Source organism: Benincasa hispida, chromosome 11 (assembly GCF_027475165.1).
Source record: "Benincasa hispida cultivar pf3 chromosome 11, pf3_genome.v1.1, whole genome shotgun sequence".
NCBI classification, from domain to species: Eukaryota; Viridiplantae; Streptophyta; class Magnoliopsida; order Cucurbitales; family Cucurbitaceae; genus Benincasa; species Benincasa hispida.
Genome location: NC_143488.1, coordinates 86,380,275 through 86,403,444, shown reverse-complemented (window position 1 = coordinate 86,403,444; position 23,170 = coordinate 86,380,275). Strand labels below are relative to the sequence as shown.

General features: G+C 34.7%; 1 protein-coding gene across 1 annotated transcript; it reads right to left on the bottom strand.

Moving 5' to 3' along the window:
• Positions 1-15,714: 15,714 nt before the first annotated feature.
• CDF2 (cycling DOF factor 2) lies at positions 15,715-18,537 on the bottom strand. The gene is made up of 2 exons (XM_039049431.2): positions 18,019-18,537; positions 15,715-17,488 (listed from the first exon to the last, which is right to left on the bottom strand). Exons 1-2 carry the CDS (start codon positions 18,235-18,237, stop codon positions 16,163-16,165), a joined length of 1,545 nt encoding a protein of 514 aa, XP_038905359.1. The 5' UTR covers positions 18,238-18,537; the 3' UTR covers positions 15,715-16,162.
• Positions 18,538-23,170: the final 4,633 nt, after the last annotated feature.

Here is a 23,170-nt window from a genome sequence, read left to right as displayed (position 1 = left end):
TTGGCTTACCTGCACGGGTGTCATGCAAAATATCCAACTATGGGTAAGTGCCTTTCACAACTTTAACTCTTAGCAGCTTGGGTCTCCCCTTTTGCACTGAAAATGGAGTTTTTTTTTTTCTAATTGAATTGAAATAAACATCACAATGCTTAGATAGGACGCATTTTCCCAGACCACTGCCTCCCCTAAACTTAGAGAGTAGCAGGGATATTTGCCAAAAAGCTAAAAACAAACTCATTCAAGGATGCGGTAGAAGATGTTTGAGTAGAGGTTTACACATAATAAAACTTAGACTGTCAAACTTTGAAGAAGCTACTAAAGTGGGGTGAGCTTTGCAAATTTTAGTTAGTGGATGTAGTGAATTATAAGTATCATGGATGCTGATTTATCAATGCATAAGAAAGCAAGCGGACAAAGGAGAATTTCAGAAGGATAATGCATAAAGGATAACAAGAAAAGACCTATGAGTAGAATATCAATTTCGTCAGTACTTAGAACTCATGCGGAGAAATATCCATGCGTTGAATGATGGAGAAGATTCTTCTTTCGAACTATCGCACCAAGTGGAATTATTAATGCACCTACACGGTGCGAACGCACATCTCATCAAAGAAAGCAGCCGCAAATAAAAAATGACAATAATCGAATAAATAAACTAAAGTTAACTAGGAAAGCAAAGTAAAGATAGAATAGAAGACATCCCTATAGAAAATGGAGTGAAGCTACCACAAGAAGTCTTCCACGCAGAAGATGGATCTCAACTACTTAGGTCAAAAGACTTGTTGTCCCAACCATTGGAGCTTCCAGCAATTGTTGGATGCATGTTGGTTAACATGTTCCTAAGACTACTTCCAGCTTATGTGACAGATAGCCTTTCTATCTCGGGGTCAATATTTGACTTTCGGCGCAACACATTCACTCAAATATCGTTTGCAACTTGGTTGCACAAGCTACAATATGCCCAAGACAAAAAGGGTGCCTGTGAAAACATAAAACTTAACAAACTATTAGTTGCCAAGTTCCCGGCAACAGCGCCAAAAACTTGTTGCATTGGAAAAGAGAGGGAAATAAATATGAAACTTATGTTATATGTTGATCTCCATACGTCGATGGTCATGCGTTAGACTAAAAAATATACAATATGCGTTTAAACATGTATGTGATGACATGCAGAAATGCACATCATCTTAGGCTTTTTATTTAGAATTATGAGGGTTGTTAAGCAGAATATGCGGCAATTATGTTAGGAATTCATAAGAAAATGAGTTTGCGCCGTTTAGCATGATGAATCTCGGCTAACCCATTATTATGTGTTATTATGCATTCAATTGTCTATTTTTGTAGCTAATGCAGGAAGTGGATGCAAATGCAGAAGCCGGGCTATTGCATAAACGACCGCATACGGAGAAACTCTCCATCGCAAAGGCGAACACATACGATCAATGCATGGGTGTTGTGGTAATCAACCGCATGCGTCCATCACATAAAAGTTGCGATCGTCAAGCGGTTGCAGTCATCATGTAGAAGTTGCGGTAATCAAGCGAATGCGGTCACTACAAGATTGCGACTACACGATAACACATTATAGTGGAATGACCACAAGGTTGGTGGAATGAACGCATCAACGCATATCTCAAGAAAATCAAAAGATGATGTTGACATTTCATCTACCACGCCATTAGCACCAGAGATTCAGAAAAGGATTAACGCGCCACGAATGTCAAAATCAGAGCAGTCCATTAATGCTGTCAGCGATCAAGCTCTATAAATAGAAGCCGATGAGCAAAATTTCAGATGATCCAAGGTTTTTTGCCTGAGGCTCACCTTCAGACGGATCCTTATGATCTAAACGAACGAGTTAGAAGAAATCTTGAGAGTTCTTCATCTCCTTCATCCATTCTGAGTGAAGATCGGAGCCTTCGCTGGAGCTAGATCTCGAAAGAGTCAACTCCACCGCCCATCTATGGCACCACCGACAACCTTGTCACACACCTGCTGGAAGCAAGACATTGCTTCTAGCTGGTTCTTTCATTTTTTCTTCTTTTCTTATATTGTATTGTATTACATTTTGGATTAAGAAATTAATACATTATGTGTTCAATGCATTTCTATGTTTCCTTCGATTCCATCTCCATCTTTCTTTACTTAGCATCCTTTACTTTCATTGCATCACTTACTGAGATTGCTAGAGTATCACATACTTAGTCATACGGATTAGAGATATGAAGCATGTAGCAAACCACTGGGAGGTGTTCGTTGCGTGAGTGTGTGAGAAAACCTTATTTGCTTAGTGTGAAGCTGTAGCAATGCCTGTCTATAGGCAGATGCAATGCTTGTCTATGAGTAAAGTCAGCAACAACTAACTGTCCGGGAGGGTAAGTGGTTGGTCGCATTAAGCAATGTTAGCAAGTATTCACTAGAGATAGGAATAATCTTACATCAGCCAAGTTTATGTAGTTACCTTGTCTTATGAGCGCATCATTCATCATTTAGGCATACTTGAGAGAGTAGTCTAAAGACCAATCTAAGACTCGAGAAAGCGGATTAGAACGCATAAACAAAAATGGGGAACTTAGGAATAATCTCCGTTTGTTGTTACATAGCGTGTGCACCCTACGGAGAGGACATTGCATGCATCCAAGAAGTAGGATACTGTGGCGATATGTGGTCATCTCGACCCTTTTGCATAACATCGCATACGTCCTAGAAATAGGCTCAAGTGTATGTAGCATGTAGCTTGCGTTGGCTGAGGTTGCCCTTGCGGTCACTCTTAAGGGTTGCGATGAAGACATCTTCACCATTTTATCTATTTATGCATGCATTTACTACGCGTCAACAGTTATTGTATCTCTACCTCTCATTCTTATTCTCATTGTGTTGTCTGTTAGTTAGGAGTAGGAGTAGTGTTACCATAAAACCCCCCATCATTCTTTTATTCAAACTCCGTAAACACATTACCGCATACGTCTAGCTACAGGTCCCTGAGTTCGACCTCAGATCACCCAAGAAACTTGCGTTCATGTTATACTTCGCGCGAGCTTAAGAAAACTTGTGACAGGAACGCAAGGTCATCGCATACATTTGTTAACGCATAGTTTCATTCCAATGCATGACCATTGATGCATGAGAATAACCGTATACTTTAAGACATGCATCGCATAATTGCATTCACCTAATTTTAGTCATCAAGTCGATGAACATACGTTCCTGCCACAAGTTTTCTCTCTTTCTCACTAAGTATAATGAGAATGCAAGTTTCTCAGGATGATCCGAGGTCGAACACAGGGTCTTGTAACTCAATGTTGTTTGTGAAATAATGCGTTTGAGGCAATGAATAAAAGTAAAAAGATAAAAGTTAAAGGATTATGCGCTACTCCTACTCCTAACTAAACAGATTAAGCAATGGAAGTTTAACTATGAGAATTGATAGAGATGCAACAGTCATTAACGCATAATAATGTTCATTATGTTAGGTCGCCCAAGTAATCCCAGCTTGCCACACTAATGCATCGCGCACCTCTCACTGGCTGGCCGCATGCTTATATCTCTATAATGCATGGTTGCGTCGAGCATAAGATCGTGCCTATCTCTAGAAACAATGCATACTTTGCTTTAGTGTGTTGCACTACTCATCCTCTTAGGTTGTTAGTTGCGGCTAATCAGCTCATAGACAAGCATTGCAACAGCACATAGACAAGCATTGCTACAGCCTCACACCAAGCGAAGAGGATTAACTCAATATACTCGCACAACGCACACCTCTCGATGGGTTGCTACATGCGTCCTATCTATAGGCTACACGATTGAGTATGCGATCGCCTTTGATTACTAAACGATGAAGGTAAATGATGACAAAGATGAAGAAGATGGTGTTGAAGGAATTAAGATATGATTGATTATAAAATGTATTAATGTCTTAAGCCAAAATGTAATACACTATAGAGACAAGAGAAGACATGGAAGGCTAGATGAAAACAATCTCTTGTTGTTCATCCAAATTGCGTCCAGGCTGTTGTTGGCGCCATGAATGGATGGTGGAGAAGTCTCTCTCAAGCTCTATCTTCGACGAAAACTCCAGTTGTCACTCGGAATGACTTATGGAGGTGAAGAATCCTCAAAAGAAAATCTCGCTCATGCTCTCATCTGTGATCGCAAGTATCTGCCTTAAGGTAGAAGCTCAGATGCTTTGAAATGAAGGTCCAAGGTGCTATTTATAGAGCTTAAACATCAGCAGCGTTCATGATGCGTTCTGCCTCCCTACTACCTTTATCGCGGTATGGGCAATGTCAACATCATCTTATCTTGTTGATACTCCCAAGGTATGTGTTCGAGCTTATTTCTCCTGAATTTCCAACACATTCCATCTACCTTAAGAGTAGTCTTTTATCACGATTATCACTCTGTGGACGCAATATTCCATGCGACAAACTAATCTTTATGACAATCAACTCATGTAATCAACCTTGCGGTAGTTTGGGATCGATGCATGCAATCAATGCCTGTAATATCTGCAAAAATGGACACTTTGACGTGGAATAATGCATGGTATAGGGTTAGTGAGGATTTTTGGTGTTGATTGACGTAAGCTCACTTTTCACATGAATTCTTAGTATTATCAACGCATATTCTGCTCATTAGCCCTCATACTTCTAAGTAAAAGGCTACAATAACTTGTATTTCTATGAGCTATCACATACTGAAAGCATAAAATAAGATTGGAAGAAGGAAAGATTGGATCTATTGAACCCCAACACAAGCTCAACTTTATCATGAAAGAAGTGGTAAAGAAAGAAATTATAAAGGGGCTCAATGCAGTGGTCATTTGCCCCATCTCTGATAGCAACTGGGTGAGCCCAGTTTAATCCATGCTAAAGAAATGAGGCACCATTGTAGTCGTTAACAACAACAACGAGTTGATTCCATCCAGGACAATCAACGTGGGGTGTATTTTCATAAACTATAGAAAGTTGAATGCGGCAACCAAGAAAGCCCACTTTCCACTTCCTTTCATTGACCATATGTTAGATAGACTTGTTGGGAAAGAGTTTTATTGCTTCCTAGATGGCTATTCTTGTTCTAATCAAATTCTAATCACCCTAGATGATCAAGAAAAAACAACTTTCACTTTCCCCTTTGGAACCTTTGCATTCTGATACATGCCCTTTGGGCTATGAAAATGGCCAGGAACTTTCCAAAGGTGCATGGTGACTATTTTCTCTAAGTTTCTTGAACAGTTTGTTAAAACTTTTATGGATAACTTCTCTGTTTTTGTTGATTCTTATCCTACTTTCCTTGACAATTTAGAAGTTGCCATCACCTGGTGCAAGGAGACCAATCTAGTACTCAACTAGAAGAAGTGTCACTTCATGGTGATTGAAGAGACAATTCTTTACCACAAAGTTTCCAAGCCAGGCTTGGAAACGCCAAAATAGATGTGATTGCAAAATTACCAGCCTCTGTAAATGTGAAGCCATTAAGAAGCCTTTTAGGGCACGCAGGCTTTTATAGGAGATTTGTCAAAGGATTTTCTCAAACCGCGCAACTGTTGGGCACGTTGCTCAAGAAAAATACACCCTACAATTTTGACTTTAACTATCAATTTGCATTTGAAACCCTGAGGCATGCATTAACAACAGCACCAGTATTGGTGGCTCTTGACCGGATGCAACTCTTCATTCTGATGTGCGATGCTAGTGATGTGACAGTGGGTGCGATGTTGGGACAACAGAAGGGAACTGTTATCCATCCTATCTCTTATGCTTCCAAGACATTGAATGAGTCGTAAGAGAATTATACCACAATAGAGGAAATGTTGGCAGTAATGTTTGCTATTGATAAATTTCTAGCCTACTTGGTTGGATCATCTGCAATGGTTTACACCGATCACTTTGCCAGAAAATACCTAATGGAAAAGAAGAACATGAAGCCAAGGCTAATCTGTTGGGTGCTACTGCTACAAGAGTTTGACTTTAGAGATCCAAAACATAAAGGAAACTGAAAATTAGGTGGCTGACCACCTCTCCTGCTTGGAGAATAAAGAGTTTAGTTGGGATTGACAGAAATCGAAGAGAATTTTCCTGATGAACACTTTTTAAAAATCAAAGACAATGAGCCTTAGTACACCAATATTGTTAACTACTTAACCACCAAGGAATTCCCTGAGGAATTCAATGCCCAATGACGAAAAAGGCTCATACATGACAGCAAATTTTATTTCTAGGACAACCCATTTCTTTACAAACAACGTCCTGATCTTATTATGTGTCAATGTATTCTAGAGCTAGAAGTTCAACACATACTTTCTGAGTGCCACGATTCTCCAAATGGTGGACATTTTAGGGGTCAAAGGATTTATACCAAAGTCCTTTAAAGCGACTATTTATGGCCTACTTTGTTTAAAGACGCGAGAAATTATGTGCTTAAATATGACTGGTGCCAACGCGCAGTCAACATCTCAACTCAAAATGAAATGCCCTTGAATAATATACTCGAGGTGGAACTTTTTGACATATGGGGCATTGACTTTATGAGTCCATTTCCCCCTTCCTACAATCAATAATATATCTTAGCAGGAGTGGACTACGTAGCTAAGTGGGTTGAAGCTGTGGCCTGTGCCAAGAACGATACGGTTACTATCTCAGTTTTTTTTTTTTTTACCAATTATATCTTCACGTATTTTGGAACGTCTAAGGTGTTGATCAACAACGAAGGTAAGCATTTTATTAATCACATTATTTCTAAGTTATTTGCTAACTATAATGTCAGGAACAAGGTAGCCACTGCCTATCACTCTTAAATGAATGGGCAAGCAAAAGTCTCCAATGGGGAAATCAAGTCAATTCTGGACAAAGTTATCGATGCATCAAGAAAAGACTAGACACAAAGTTTAGATGAGGCACTTTTGGCATATTGCACCGCATATAAAACACCAATTTGAATGTCCCCATATGTCCTTGTGTTCGGGAAAGCCTACCACCTGCCGCTACAGCTAGAGCATTAAGTTTTTTGTGCGTTCAAAAAGCTAAACTTAGATTTGGGAACTGCTGGAGATGCTAGAAAATTGCAATTGAACAAATTAAATGAATGGAGGCTCCACGCATATGAAAATGCAAAAAATTACAAAGAGAAGACAAAGCATTGGCATGACCAATGCATCAGTAAGAAAATTTTATGTGTTGGACAAAAGGTCTTGCTCTTTAATTTGCGTCTGCTTTTATTTCTAGGGAAGTTGAAGTCTCGATGGTCCGAACCTTACATTGTAAAATAAATATTTCCTCATCGTGTGGTAGAATTGACTCGAGAAGATGGATTGAACCCCTTTAAAGTCAATGGACAAAGGATAAAATCTTACTTTGAAGGAAAATATAAGCATAGCAAGACATCCATTGACCTGCTCAAGCTTGTCTGATGCTCGCGTCAAAGTTATCCTTGCACTGGAAATAGAGAACCACATTCCGAAGACGCTTTTTTTACTCTGCTTTATTCTGCTTTCTTTATTTTTCTTTATTTAATTCTCTAGCTTGATATCTCATTTGGTTTGGAAATTGTTTTTGTGATTTTGGTAATGAATGACTTTGATTTTGCTTGCATAATAAATATAATCAAATCACGGTTAACACATAAGTGTTGCATTATATATAGAACCAACACATGGATGTGCATTGGAGTAAAAATAGTCATTATATTAGGGGAATACACCACTCGAGTGGTGTACTGCCCCATGCTTGCCTTTTCAGTCACATATTTAATGCATAGACTTAGGGGTACGCACAAGGTGACACACATTGTTCAGCTTCTCTCTCTCTTGTCGCTTCTGTCTCCAATTAAACCCCAACCCTCTCCATTTCTTTTTCTTCTACCTCTCACTTTCAAATCAGACCTTCAAGCATCTCATCTCCGTTCGTAATTTTTCCATTTTAGTGACCGAACTCTCAAACTTGTCTCACTTTCCACTTTGCCAAAACAATGTCGGATGCTTCAGATTCCGAAAATGCCTCAGTGAGCTTCACCGAAGACAACCCGATGAGTTCTTTCTCTTCTCCTTCCTATTCACTTTCATCTTTCTCATCCCCTCCAGTAGCCATCAAATCCACTGCCTCTAGCAAGCCAAAATTGAAAACCACCGTCTCCTCCATCGGAAAAATCTCGTCCAGACCACAACTCCAATATCTATTCAAATTCCCAAAAAGTTGGTGCCAGAAAAACCCTCTTCATCTTCTAGAGCCCTTCGAAACCGAAGCCTTCCCTCTCCCAAAACCTTAAGAACTCTTGATAATTTGTAGAAATACAAGTTATTTATACTACTTTATTTATATATTTCGCCCAAAAGAAATAAAAGTTGCGTCCATTGTATGGAAATTAGCTAAGAAATGCAAATTATAAATTGTCGTCAATACACCCACTGACACCATTATAATGGTAGAAAAGAATATTTCAATTCTGTTTTGTAGGAAATCAAGTCACCGCATGCGTTCATGGCTCAAGATAAAAACAATAACACATCTACGCATTGTGCCAATCATTCAGGAATGAATAGACGATCAACGCAATGACGGCGCATGCAACAATCGAACAAGAGCTTTTCGATCAACGCAACTTCAACCGCATGCGGTAATCAAAAACAACACCGTATTCAAGCACATGATTGAAAGATGCAAATGAGCAACGCAATCGCAAAGGATTTTGACACGTGTACAACTAACCATTGTGCATTTTCGACGGATTGATTGCATAACAGAAGGAATGTTTATTCCATCATTTTCAAAATTTTCATAACAATAAAGTGGGGACCACACGATAGAGAGTCAGAGCATTCATCTATTAATAACCTCAGAGAATTCACTGAAAAATTATACTTGATACGAGGCTATTTTGATATTTGTATATTGAGAGAGAAGCTGATCTGAGTGCTGATCGGAGAAGATCCAAGAAGAAAAGATGTAAGGCCGAGAGGTGAGTCTCAGGGCGAATCATTCCAAATCCCCCCCCCCTCCAGTAGCCATCAAATCCACTGCCTCTAGCAAGCCAAAATTGAAAACCACCGTCTCCTCCATCGGAAAAATCTCGTCCAGACCACAACTCCAATATCTATTCAAATTCCCAAAAAGTTGGTGCCAGAAAAACCCTCTTCATCTTCTAGAGCCCTTCGAAACCGAAGCCTTCCCTCTCCCAAAACCTTAAGAACTCTTGATAATTTGTAGAAATACAAGTTATTTATACTACTTTATTTATATATTTCGCCCAAAAGAAATAAAAGTTGCGTCCATTGTATGGAAATTAGCTAAGAAATGCAAATTATAAATTGTCGTCAATACACCCACTGACACCATTATAATGGTAGAAAAGAATATTTCAATTCTGTTTTGTAGGAAATCAAGTCACCGCATGCGTTCATGGCTCAAGATAAAAACAATAACACATCTACGCATTGTGCCAATCATTCAGGAATGAATAGACGATCAACGCAATGACGGCGCATGCAACAATCGAACAAGAGCTTTTCGATCAACGCAACTTCAACCGCATGCGGTAATCAAAAACAACACCGTATTCAAGCACATGATTGAAAGATGCAAATGAGCAACGCAATCGCAAAGGATTTTGACACGTGTACAACTAACCATTGTGCATTTTCGACGGATTGATTGCATAACAGAAGGAATGTTTATTCCATCATTTTCAAAATTTTCATAACAATAAAGTGGGGACCACACGATAGAGAGTCAGAGCATTCATCTATTAATAACCTCAGAGAATTCACTGAAAAATTATACTTGATACGAGGCTATTTTGATATTTGTATATTGAGAGAGAAGCTGATCTGAGTGCTGATCGGAGAAGATCCAAGAAGAAAAGATGTAAGGCCGAGAGGTGAGTCTCAGGGCGAATCATTCCAAATCCCCCCCCCCCCCCGAAGCTCTGTACATAGATCAACTCTACCGGTTGAGCAAGCCTGAGAGGGACGCTCATTCTTTCATTCACTCCATACGCCGGCAAGTGATTTCTCCATCCAGATCTGTGTCAAGACATTGGCACTCTTCTATATTTGTTTCTATCTCTATTATCAATTGTATCTCATCTTCTTAGTCTAAATCATTCAGACCATGTATCAGACGCTTGATTTTATAATTAAATGTCATGATCATTTTCATCTCCATATTTTTGTCTACTTTCGTTCCTCCATTAATCACTTTCTCCACGATGTTTTCTTAATCCTTTGGTAATTAGAATGAATTAAACAAGTAAATTAATTTGTGCTAAAGGAATAAATATGGTTACCTAAAGCATGTTAGATGGCATCTTCACGTGTGAGAGCAGAAGTGAAGATACCATTCTGATATGTCAAGAGAAGGTTAGAAGAATGCATTAACTAAAGCGAGAAGTACTTCCAGAGATGGAAGCAACCTTGCGTTCATTACATTCATCCTTGTTTCACCATAAAGATGTGGGAACACGGCCGATCACCGAGAGGTGTATGCCAAGGGAAAGCGGAACCGTAATTGTAACTTTAACGTAATTAATGAACTTGCGATGTTTGTACTAATTATCTTTTCTCTTTCTGCTTCGTACATAAATCCTTGCCACCGCATAACACGATTCTTTGTATAATCTTCAAAGTCAGTTGATAACTTGTAGAAATACACCCACTAACACCATGCGATGGTAGAAAAGAATATTTCAAGTCTGTTTTGCAGGAAATCTAGTCACCGTATGCGCTCATGGCTCAAGACAGAAAGATTAACACATCTACGTTGCATTACACCCATCATTCAGGAATGAATAGATGATCAACGCAATGATGGTGCATGCGATAATCGATCTAGAGCTGAACTTCAACTGCATGCGGTAATAAAAAACAACACTGCATACGGACAAACGATCAAAGATGCAAATGAGCAATGCAATCAGGAGGATTTTGACACGTGTACAACTAACCGTTGTGCATTTTCAACGGACTGATTTCATAACAGAAGGAATATTTATTCCACCATTCTCAAAATTTCCATAACAATATAGTGGGGACCATAAGTCAGATAGTCAAAGCTTTCATCTATAAATACCCTCAAAGAATTCACTGAAGGATATACTTGATACGAGGGATAATTGATACGAAGTGAGAAAGAGACTGATCTGAGTGTTGATCGAAGAAAATCCAAGAAGAAAAAAGACAAGGCCGAGAGGTGAGTTTCAGGGCAAATCATTCCAAATCCTCGCCGTGAAGCTTTGTACCTAGATCAACTCTACCGGTTGAGCAAGCCTGAGAGGGAAGTTCATCCTTCCATTCACTCCATCTATGCCGACAAGCAATCTCTCCATCCAGATCGGTGTCATGACATTGGCACTCTTCTGTATCTGTTTTTAACTCTTATTCATCAATTGTATTTCATCTTCTTAGTCTAAATCATTCACGGCCATGTATCAGATTCTTGATTTTATAATTAAATGTCATGGTCACTTTCACTTCCACATTTCTGTCTATTTCTATTCCTCCATTAATCGCTTTCTTCACGATGTTTTCTTAATCCCTTAGTGATTAATATGAATTAAACAAGTAACTTAATCTGTGCTAAAGAAATAAAGATGTTTTAGCTAAAGCATGTTAGATGACATCTTCACCTGTGACAGCAGAAGTGAAGATGCCACTCTTATCTGTCGAGAGAAGGTTAGAAGAATGCATTAACTAAAGTAAGAAGTACTTCCAGAGATGGAAGCAACCTTGCGTTCATTATGTTCGACCCTATTTCACCATAGAGATGTGGGAAACGCGGCCAATCACCGAGACATGTATGCCAAGGGAAAGCGGAACCATACTTATATATTTAACGCAATTAAGAAACTTGCGCTGTTTATATTAATTATCTTTTCTGTTTCTGTTTCGCACATAAGCCTTGCCACCACATAACACGATCTTTGTATATTCTTCACAGTCAGTCTCAACCTCAGTATCTTATATCTTGTATCATCATAGCTTAGGTTTATTTTATCACACTTTACTTTCATCGCAATTTACTTTATTATCACATTTTTATCTTTACTTTACTGCACAATTTACTTTATCGCATGTACAAACCACACTTTTATTAAATTGAAAAAGCCCTGGTCGCATATTTCACAAATATAACGCAATTAATCTAAAACAATCCCTGTGTTCGACCTCGGATCACACCGAGAAACTTGCGGTGAAATTATACTTGGTTTCAACGCAAGGAAACTTGTGACAACGCACAACATACTACAAGAACACTCATTAATAACGTATATCTAGAAGTAGTATCGCATATCATCGCAATCATCCATGCGTTGTATGACATAAGAAGATTAATTTTATTCCAAATTAATTAATAGACATTAACAAAGAAAAAAGTGAAAGTGAATATTTAGTTAAAAATTAAGATTAAAAGTATATTGACCAAATTAAGACTAAATTCAAATCTCAAAGGTAAAATTGTAACATTTTGAAATTGAAGGAATAAATTGAAATCAAACTCAAAACTTAACACCCAAGGTCCCGTTTGGTAACCATTTTTTTTTAAAAAAAAAATTAAACCTATGGATACTATTTTCACCTCCAAATTTCTTCCTTTGTTATCTACTTTTGACAAATGGTTTAAAAAAACAAGTCAGATTCTAAGAACTAAAAAAATAGCTTTCAAAAAGTTGTTTTTGTTTTTTAACTTAGTTAAGAATTCTACCATTGTACTTAAGAAAGATGCAAGTCATTATAAGAGATGTGGATAAAAGAGGCTTAATTTTCAAAAACAAAAACAAAAAACCAAATGGTTACCAAACGGTACCTAATGTGTAACATTTTGAAACTTAAAAGCCAAATAGAAACTAGACCCAAATCCTACTAACCAAAAGGTTATTTTTCACTTAGATCATATTTACTTTCTAGTAAACTTAATCCATTAATGATAATCTAAAAAAATGGACTTCATTTGATTATGTTTGTTGTTATTTACCATATTTTTATAATAGTAATGAAATGTGATTTCCATTACCAAATTCGTAAGCAATAAGTAATCCTATTGCGAACATCAACCCAATTACGTGACACCCACATTCTCTTTTTTAGTAACTTTTTCGTCATTTACCCTTTTCATTATATTTTTCTATGGAAGTAAATAACACGAATAGATTTTTTTAAAATTATGATTCCATCATTGTGTGGTAATCACAATCAAATGAATCTCATTCTTTTTACGATTGAGATCCATTGCAATTGATACATATATGTAAATCCATTATAATTGCAGTTATTTTAATTAACGTAACTTTAATTCAATGATTTAAATGGGAAAAAAATCTAAATGGTTTGATGTGAGCTTTTCCTTTTCTTTCTTTTTTTTTTTTTTTTTTTTTTTGATGTTAGTAATGAATGAGGATGGAGACATCAAACATGAGAGGTTGACATTGAACAACCCATACCCCTTTTTGTAAAAATAGTGTAATGAATATCCGAGTTTAAATGATGAGAAAGCAAATAAAAGGAACAGAGACATTCCATTTTCAATTTCCCATGGTTGTAATTTGTACACAAAAAATAATTATTATTTATTTATTGAAATTGAAATATAAATTGAAATCGCAATTGCCTCAAAAGAATTGACAAAAAAAAAAAACAATGTGATTAAATGGCACCACGTGATGTGGGCCCCACCAAACACAGCCAACCAATCTCCACCAATAATTCTAAATATCTTTTTCTGTTTCCTTTTTGTCACGTGAATTTTTTGTCATTTTATCTGTTTATCTCTCTTCATAGAGAAACTAGATGTGGAGAGAGAGAAATTGACCACTTTTCTAGATAAATAATAATTGTAAATTTAATCCATATCTTTTTTTTCTTCTTTTTGGATAATTTCAAATTTCGATGATTAAATTAAAATTTAGATTTTCTCTACTATGATGGACATATATTCATTTTTTTAAGTTTATTTGTTGTATTAAAAAATAGATTTTCTTTGATAAAAAATAATAAATTTAGGTTCATTCTTTTTTTTTTTTTTCGTTATTTTAAGTTCAATAGTATGTTTGAGCGACAACTCGAACTATTGATATATTAATTTAAGTTCTAATGAATTAACTAGTTGAACTATGTTATGTTTTGATTAACAGCTTAGAAGCCATTTGTAATATATCTTTTTGTTTTACTCTAAAAAAACCAGTATTTTTCTTCAACTTTTTTTTTATTCAATTCTAAATTTCAATATAATTAACTAAGGCTACGCTTGAGTGTGACTAAATCATTTTGACATTTTTAAAATCATTTCAAAATATGTTTTTAATAATTCAAAAGCAAGTTTGATCATATAAAAATTACATTTAGAAATGTTAAATTATATATTAAATTAATTTTGAGTGAATAAATATGTGTTTTAGAGTGATTTTAAACATGATAAAAATGAATTTAACAATTTCAAAACCACTCCAACACATGCACTAGAGTGTGTTTTGTATTGCATTCTCAAAGTGTGTTTAATAAAAAAAAAATTAAGTATTTAGCAACCACTAAATCAATGTGCGTTTTTTATTACAGAATTGGAAGTGAACCCTACGGGTACGAAACACGAGTAAACAACACCAAAGGTAAACAAATGGGACTCACTTTTCAAATTATCGTTGATTCATTAGGGTTTCCTAGGAATAAATGTGGCCTAAGTTGGTTTAGAACAAACACTTGAAATCATCTTTTAGAAAAATCAATTTTGAGTGTTTAATAATTAATCTCTTCCAAATTTGTATAATTTTAAAATTATCAAAATGTCCTTAAAAGTCATTTGCCTCACTTCCACTATGTTGTTATGGCTACCACCCGCTCTTTGCCAACCAACTCCAACCACCACCTCTTCCGCCCATCTCCGACCATTACCACTAGTGACCACCTTTGGCAACAATCACCAACAATTTCAACAACGACCACCCCAAATAACCAATTCCGACCACCATTATTTTAAATTATTTGTTTATATTATTTTATAGTCATCCACACTTTTAGTATCTAAAAAACCAAACACACTTGTATATAAAAACATTTTTTAAAAAAACTGCTAAACATATGAGTGTTTTTATTTTAAACTATTTTATCAAAAGTGTTTAATAAAAATGAATTTTTGAAAAACATTTTTTCTAAGTCAATAAAAAAACCTTAAATTTGTTTAAAGTTAAAAGTACACTTTTCATCATTGAATTTTCAAATAACTCACAATTTAGTCTTGTTAGTAAAATTTCTTACACATAGATTGATAAATTGATATATAATTTTGATGAGATTTAGACTATGGAGATTAAATTATTAAAAATTTGAAAATTAAATTATCATAAATTTAAAAGTACAAAGAACAAATCATAAAATTGTTTCTTTAGCATCAAATAAATGATAAGTACCAAAATTATTAGATGCTAGAGCCTTTAGCGCCTGCCACTTGTTTGAATTCTTAAATTGCTTAAAGCTGCTTGGCTTTTTAGTGATGACAGTTCAACACTTATCTGCAGAAGAGAGATGGCTTTGCTTTTCCAATAGCTTCCAAAAATGGCTGTTCCCTCATTGGTTTTCAACTCTTGGATTATTGTTATGTTTTTTCCAGTTAAATGACAAACAAAACTAGCAATCCAATTCCCTCAAAAACTGTTTTCAATCAACCCCATCCCTATTTTTCTGACCTGCTTAACATAAAAATCACAAATTCCATCACAAGCTTGGAAACTAGTATGTCCAAAACAAGTGTAAGATCAGTTCTTTTAAAATTTATTTCTAAAAGATTATTCAAGTACACATTTTAGTTATTATTGGTACTACTACTACACCTCACTCACTCCTGTACTAACTCTTCCTGGTTCCCACACATTTATATATATATGTACATCATGATTCAGAAAAAACTTCAGACTACAAACAAAATGTGCCATCTACTTCAACACTACAAGTACACAATAAAAACTAAAGTCATTTTCGCTACGGAAACTCGAGGGCTTTTCTTCTAGAAGGTAACCGCCATAGGATCTACAGTTCTTTTCCTTGGATGGATCTAATGATTTATACAGATTTGAAACAGAAGGATGAACTCGAGGTAGTTGTAAGTTGGTTTAAACGTGTACCATCCATATGGGCTGCAGCGAACACTTTGATGGCACGTTCGGGGAAAAGCATTGTTGTATCCATTTACGAGCTTTCGTGAAATTTGATTGATCTGGACAATGCAGCTGGATTGACTTGCAAGACTGGAGAGGCTTCCGCTTTGCGATTCTTTTCGTCGGTCTTCTTTGATTGAAAAGCCTGGAAAAGCCCTTCACTGACTGGATCAGTCTTGTCATTCTTGATTCCTAAAGTTGCCCATATGGAGCTTTTAGCTGCTTCACCAGGGTCGTCGATTCTCAACGTTTTTGGTATCCAAAGGCATCTCTCAGCTTTGTTATCTTTCTGCTGCTCGTCTCCCCCAAAATCGCTCTGCTTGGTTACATTCTCATCTCTTGAATGTTTCCCCAAGGTTGGAGAGTTGGGAGCGTGGTTTTGGGCAACAGGGTTCAGAGATGGCGGCTGGGTAACCCATGGAACGGTCCAGGCGCCAGGAACCGTACAACCCCAAAACGGGGCAGTCGGATAGAATGGCATGGGAATGCCTGGTGAATAGAAAGTAGGAGGTGGAACAGGAGAGCTCCATTGTGGTGAATTCCAAGGGTAAGGCCAAGGAGCCCCAGGGAAAAATGGAATCTGAGGAGGTAAAAAGCCTTGACAATTATGAATCACTTGATCTTGTGGCCCAGTCTTGCCTTCTTCATTATCTATAAATGATGGAGTTGCAGCAGATTCCTGAGACTGATCATCATTTTCACCATTCTCATAAGCCACAGGAATTTTCAGAGCTTCAGGTTTTTGAAAGCCATTTCTAGTACTATTCTGCCTTGTTTTATCAGCAATGTTCAAAATGGAAGCCATTGATTCACAAAGAGGGGCGTCTGAACCAAATGCCAATACATTACCATTGCCATTCGGTTTCAGGGTAGAATGATGAATACCATTAGAAACATCAGTTCGAGCATGCTGAAGCGCTTCTGAAACAATAATCTGACGATGATGAGAGGCAGAACTCTTGTTCTTACGACGCCCTGCACCCACAGGAACATTCCTCATTGTCCCTCCAGCAGTCCAATACCTTTGACAGTTCTTACAAAAGTGGCGCGGTTGATTAACATTGTAGTTATTATAGTAACAGAACTTAGTATCCATGCTGTTACAGCGGGGGCACGGAAGTATCTTGTCGGGTTTCTTAAGAGTCTTCTCTTGCGAGTTACTTGTTTCATTCTGTTCATCAGTCTTTGTAGTACTCGACGGATTACTTTCCTCACCAGAAAGTACTTTAGAATTATCCGATCTCATGGCAGAAGTATCCGAATTTGTAAACTCTTCGGTCGAACCAGATAAGCCTCCATCTCCATCTCCATCCCCATCTTCCAGCTTAGTTTCACCTGATTTCTCTCTTACAGTCTCCTAATATACGAAAACACAAATACCAAACAAAATTCTTTATAACACATAAAAACAACATTACTGAATTTAAGCAACAAACCTAGACTCACTGGCACAAGTTCAAAAGATATCTCAAGAAACTCCTAACAAACTCAATAACCTTAAGCAAAATTCTGTAAGAATCAAAGCAGCATTTCTAAAAAACCGTCGTACTCAATTATGGAAATTACAGCAAAAAAGTACCTATATCACTAAATTAAGTAAATAAAACAAGCTTTCCAAATTGGTAAATCTGAGTACAAAATCAAAATCCAAAATCTTCATAACAGAACCAGAAACATCATAGAAAAAGATCTCACAAAACCCACAAATCAAGACAATCAAAAGAAGAAACCGAACCAAAAAGAAACCTAAAATTCCTAGAACAGAAGAACATATATCAAGTCAACAAAATGAATAGAACCAATATAAAACCAGCAAAGTTAATCGCCAATAAAGCAAATGGGTATCTGAAAAAACAAAACAAGAATCGATTTAAGGAAACTCCATACCTTATCGACCTCCAGATCTTCACCATCCCCATCGATATTACCTTCCGGTGACAAGCTTGAAGAAGAAGAATCGTGGTCATGATTAACAGCGGCGGTGTTCTTGTCACTGGCTGTGAGAATAGGTAAAGAAGATGGAAGCTGAGGAGTGGCCGGAGAAGCCTCCGGAAGAGGAATCGTCTTCCCAAAGAGCTTGATCGCCGGATCTTTTGGCTCCGACATTTCTGCCCTGTTTTTTTTTTTCTTTTTATTTTTTTCCTCTATTTTTGCTATTTTAATTTTTTAAATCAAATCCAAAAAAGAGAGAGAAAGAGATCAGACACGAGTGAAGTGTCAGCGTGGAGAAATTTTACATCCGACTAGGAGAAACTCCGCTTTTTCCCTTTTTTCCATTTTTATTTATTATATTAAATAAATATCGTACTACTAATATTTTTCATTATTTCTAATTTCAACACCAAATCTATTCATTCTAACTACGATGTGAATTTTTTGGAAAATTAAATTCATGTTTTTTATTTTAATAGTCATGAGTAGATTTAAGATATAAATAAAGTATTTACATAAATGGAAAATGAATTTAAAAAAGAAAACGACGACGTAATTGGTGATGGTATTGGGTTCTTCTTTAAAAATTAAAAACGAAAAAGAAAATGGGTTGGATGGGGTGAAATGACACGTCAGCGGTAGTGGATGATTCTCAGCCACAAGTTTGTTTGTGGCCTTGAAAAGATCTTCTTTCTTTTCTCTCTTTTTGATTTTATTCTTTTTCTTTTTCTGTTTGCTTTATTATTTTTTTTGGGTAAAATATATATAGACACATATATATATATTGACGTCGTCTTTCAATCCTAGTCAGCATTTATTCGCTTTATATAATTCTACCTAATATCTCCGTTTCCTCGGGTACCAATCAATGAATCGCCGATCCAAAAGTTATTTGTCTTTTTTTTTCTTTTGACTTTTACTTTTATCGTCAATTTAATTGCCAATAATTTGATTTTTATTTAATAACATAGTTCTTTCTTTTTTTTCTTTTTTATTTTTAACCATGATAGTAAATTGTGATAAATTATAATGGTGTTAATCTTGATACTTTTTTAAAAAATTGTTTCAAGATACATTTTAATTTAGTAATTCATATTATCACCTTTGGACAAATAGACAATTCTTTTAATACAACAAAAAGTGTAAGATTCAAACCACGTATCTTTTTATCATTGACCATTGTGAGGTTGTATCTTTAGTAACGTGATCAATTCAATTGATTTGATGTAAGTACATACAAATAGTATGAAGAACCTTATTTTGATACCATGGCCTACCAGTTAAGAGGTTTCTAGTGTGAAAATAGACAAAAAATTCTCATATTAAGTCCTATGTAGCAAAAATAAGTATCCTTCAATTGGCATATAGTTTATACTATCAATCTTGAGATCATAGGTTCAATTCTCATATCCCACATATTGTAAACATTATATATAAATGAAAGGCCACTTTAATCAACCAAATTAAAATTTTTAAATATAGAATTTACTGATTAGATGAATGTCGTTAAATTGTTAACTTCTTTGCTTGGTAGCTAGAAAATGATAAAAACAACCATGTCTAATTCATGATGTAATAGGACACTGAAATTTTTAGAGATGTGTGGAACCTACAATTTTGGTTAATTTTAATAGTGAATAAGAATAAAGATAGAGTTGATTATGAAGAGAAAAATCAAGTATTAGTAATAAAAAGTAGAATGATAAGAATTAGAAGGTAGAATATTATTACTACTAGAAGAAATGACATTTTTGAAGTTGTTGTAGGAACATTATGGATGCCAATATACTCATTCCAACGAATTGTAGACAATGTATTATTGGTTCCGACCTTCTTTGGCACCAATCCTAGCTAGAGTCGTCTATGTCTAGAATGCAATTCAAGTTGCTCTTGTTCTCTTACTCATTCTCGATTTTGACGTTTATTTCAATAGACCACTCTCACTTTCTCACAAACAACGTCAAAAATGTTGATGTGCAAATATAGTCTAATAAATTTTCCTAGTTTGCATGCATATGCGTTCAACTAAATTTTCAAGAAGATGTGACCCGTAAAACAACAAACATTTGTACACTAATATTGTGCTTGTTATACATACTCTAATTTCTAAGTTAGGAAATGAAATAAAATGGTGCAACAAGTTTGGGATTTGGAAATAAGGTTGGACTCATAATGTTTCGTGTATTCGTGTTTGACCTAGATTCTTTTTTCGAATTAGATTGAATGAGATTGAACCAGGCTCGAAGGACATTTTCTATGCCGAAGACGTATTAGGACCTATCTTGGGTGTTAAATGAGATTTTGGGTCATAGTTTAACTTTCTTTGGTTCTAGGTAGGGCGTATGGTTAACAAGACCCGACTACTAGTAAACCTTAGTTGCCTATCTTTACTTCAAGCCTTTTTCTCTCTTGACCTTCTCTAATTTGGTGCTCAACCTATCCAGTTAGGTCCAAATTGACTCATAACAACTAAAATGTAATAGAAACAGTGTTGAAGCAAAATATATATGCATATATATATATACACACAGACACATATATATATCAAACTAAGATATTCACAATACAATTTCATGTAATATTGTATCAAATGACTTCTAAAAAAAGTTTGTCAAAATTTGTTAATACCAAATTAATATGTGATTATATCACTGATTAATATACGTAAAATACGTGACATGCCATTTAAATTTGCCACTTAAAAATAATAAATTGGATAGAAAAGTCAATATTTTTTACAAGTTAATTAAGCTTTGTGGATCAAACGCCATCTAAGCAGCATGTTCTTTTTATCCAGAATTATGTCCATAAAATAATAATTGAAGGATGCATCAACTTTTGTAAACCATTTTTAATAATATAGTTTCTATTAATGAAAAATAATTAAATTAAAGATTTTAATACATTAAGAGAAATTGAGAAGTGGCTACAAATTTATAAACCATTTTGTATATTATTTAGCCTAGTCTATTATAATATATTAATGTATTAATATATTGAAACTATATTCTAATAACAATTAAAAAAATAAGAGAAATAAGAGAATCGACTAAAAGAATTTTAAATAAATAAATAAATAAGGCAAAACGTGATAAGAATCTTAAAGATAAAAAAATTCTTCTGATTAACCCATACATAGGCATCTTAAAATAAAATGTTGATACATCTTCAAATGCTAGAATCTCTAGGATGCTTTCTCGAATTAATATATATAGAGAGAGTAAAGATGCTCGGTTGGAATATAAACAATAAAAAAGAGACTTCCAAAAATTAAAAAAAATAAAATAAGGAAAAATTTTTACACAAAATAGTAAAATTTAATTTCTTTGATAGAGGCGGATAGGTGTCTACCAATATCTATGATAAAAACTAATAGAAATCTATAATTATACTATGTGATACATGCGATAGAAGTCTATCAGTATTTTTTTTTTAACTATTTCTGTAAATAGTTTGACATTTTTTCTATCTATGAAAATTTTCCTTAAAAAAATTACCGTTTTTTAAACTTTAAAAATTATTTTATAAGTTATAAATTTTTTCATTTTGTATCTAATACTAATACATTTAAAATTTTCCAATTTATTGTATAATAGATTTTTGATATATTTAACTTTTTTCCTAACGAACACAAAAATTAATCCTATATTTAATAGATCTATTAATATTAAATTTTTTTTAATATAATAGAGATTAGAAACTTAAATACATATCTAATATTTTTAAGGGTAAATATCAATTTACATCCTTAAATTTTGGAAGTGTATCGATCTAAACAACTAATAATAGTATCATTTAAACCTTAAATTAATATCAATTTAAATCCTAAATTTTAATAAATGTATTAATATAAATCTTGAAGTTTGTATTAATTTAAATCTTCTATTATGTTTTATTTGTATAAATGAAAATTTAGGATTTAAATTTATATAGAAAGTTTTAAGTTTAAATCAATAAATAAAATTTAAAGTTTAAATCGATACAATTTTAGTAAAAAATTTTAAAACCTAAAGTTGGTACATATTACATTTAGATTAGATACAATCATAAATGTTGAATTACTTAGGAATTTTTTATAAAAATAAAATTAAACAAAAAGAAAAAAGAAAAAAGCTCGAAATAATCTCCGACCTTTTGGGGAGTTTGTTTTGGCAGATGCAAATTGCAATATTAAAAAAAGTTAAGGGGTTACAAGTTGCAAATAAAAAAAATAGTAACCTGCGGGTGAAGATATGTAGGTGTGAAAAAGACGATAAAGCCCACTGAATCCAAGTCAGCTTGTTTTTTTCCCAACAAGTCACGTGAGCCGGGGCCCACCCTTAACACCCTAGCAAGCACTAGGGAAAATTTTCAAGCACCATCACAACATCACGATGGCTATTTTTTTTGGAAAATTTATAATAAATACCATACGAGTATGATTTTTTTATTCTCTTTCTTTTAATTTATAAATTTAATACTACCTCAATATATTGGCTATCAAGTTTCAAAAAAAAAAAAAAGGGTTATTGTTCACCTAAGGTTTAGAGATGTATTTCGTAGATTTAAATTTGAGTTTACGTAGTTGTAGTTGAATCTCTCTATCGAATGCGTATGCTTGATTTGAAGAATGTATGTATGACTGATCAGTCAGAAGCTTAGAGAATTTTGACAATGGAGATAATTCTCTTTAGATTTTAGGTTTTCTACGATCTTTAATTTTTTCAATTTCTGAACTCAAAGGAACTCCTTTATTAACCCTTTTTTTGGACTTAGGCCACGTTTATCTTAGGTGAAATGTAATCCATCAATGATAATATAAAAAGTGGGTCTCGTCTGATTATGTTTGTTTTTCTTTACCTATGTTCCGCAATTATAATGAACTGTCAGACCCACCTCCAAATTTGTAATAAAAAAGTACAATCTAATTGAGGAATGGAGAATTAGAGGGTACTCAATCAGATTGTGTTTGAAAATTTTGTGGGACCCATCACATTTACCATTACTATTACCATTATTGTTATTGTAATAGTATAAGAAGTATAAATTTGTCACATTTACTATTACCTATACCATTACCATTCCCATTAGTCTCCAATGATAACGGTAAAATAAATATGACATTAAT

Excerpts from the sequence above, each read along its gene's own strand:
- CDF2 (XM_039049431.2), bottom strand. The coding sequence starts at position 18,237 with ATGTCGGAGCCAAAAGATCCGGCGATCAAGCTCTTTGGGAAGACGATT. Across the intron at positions 17,489-18,018 it reads AAGATCTGGAGGTCGATAAG|GAGACTGTAAGAGAGAAATC; the intron begins GTATGGAGTTTC and ends TTCGTATATTAG.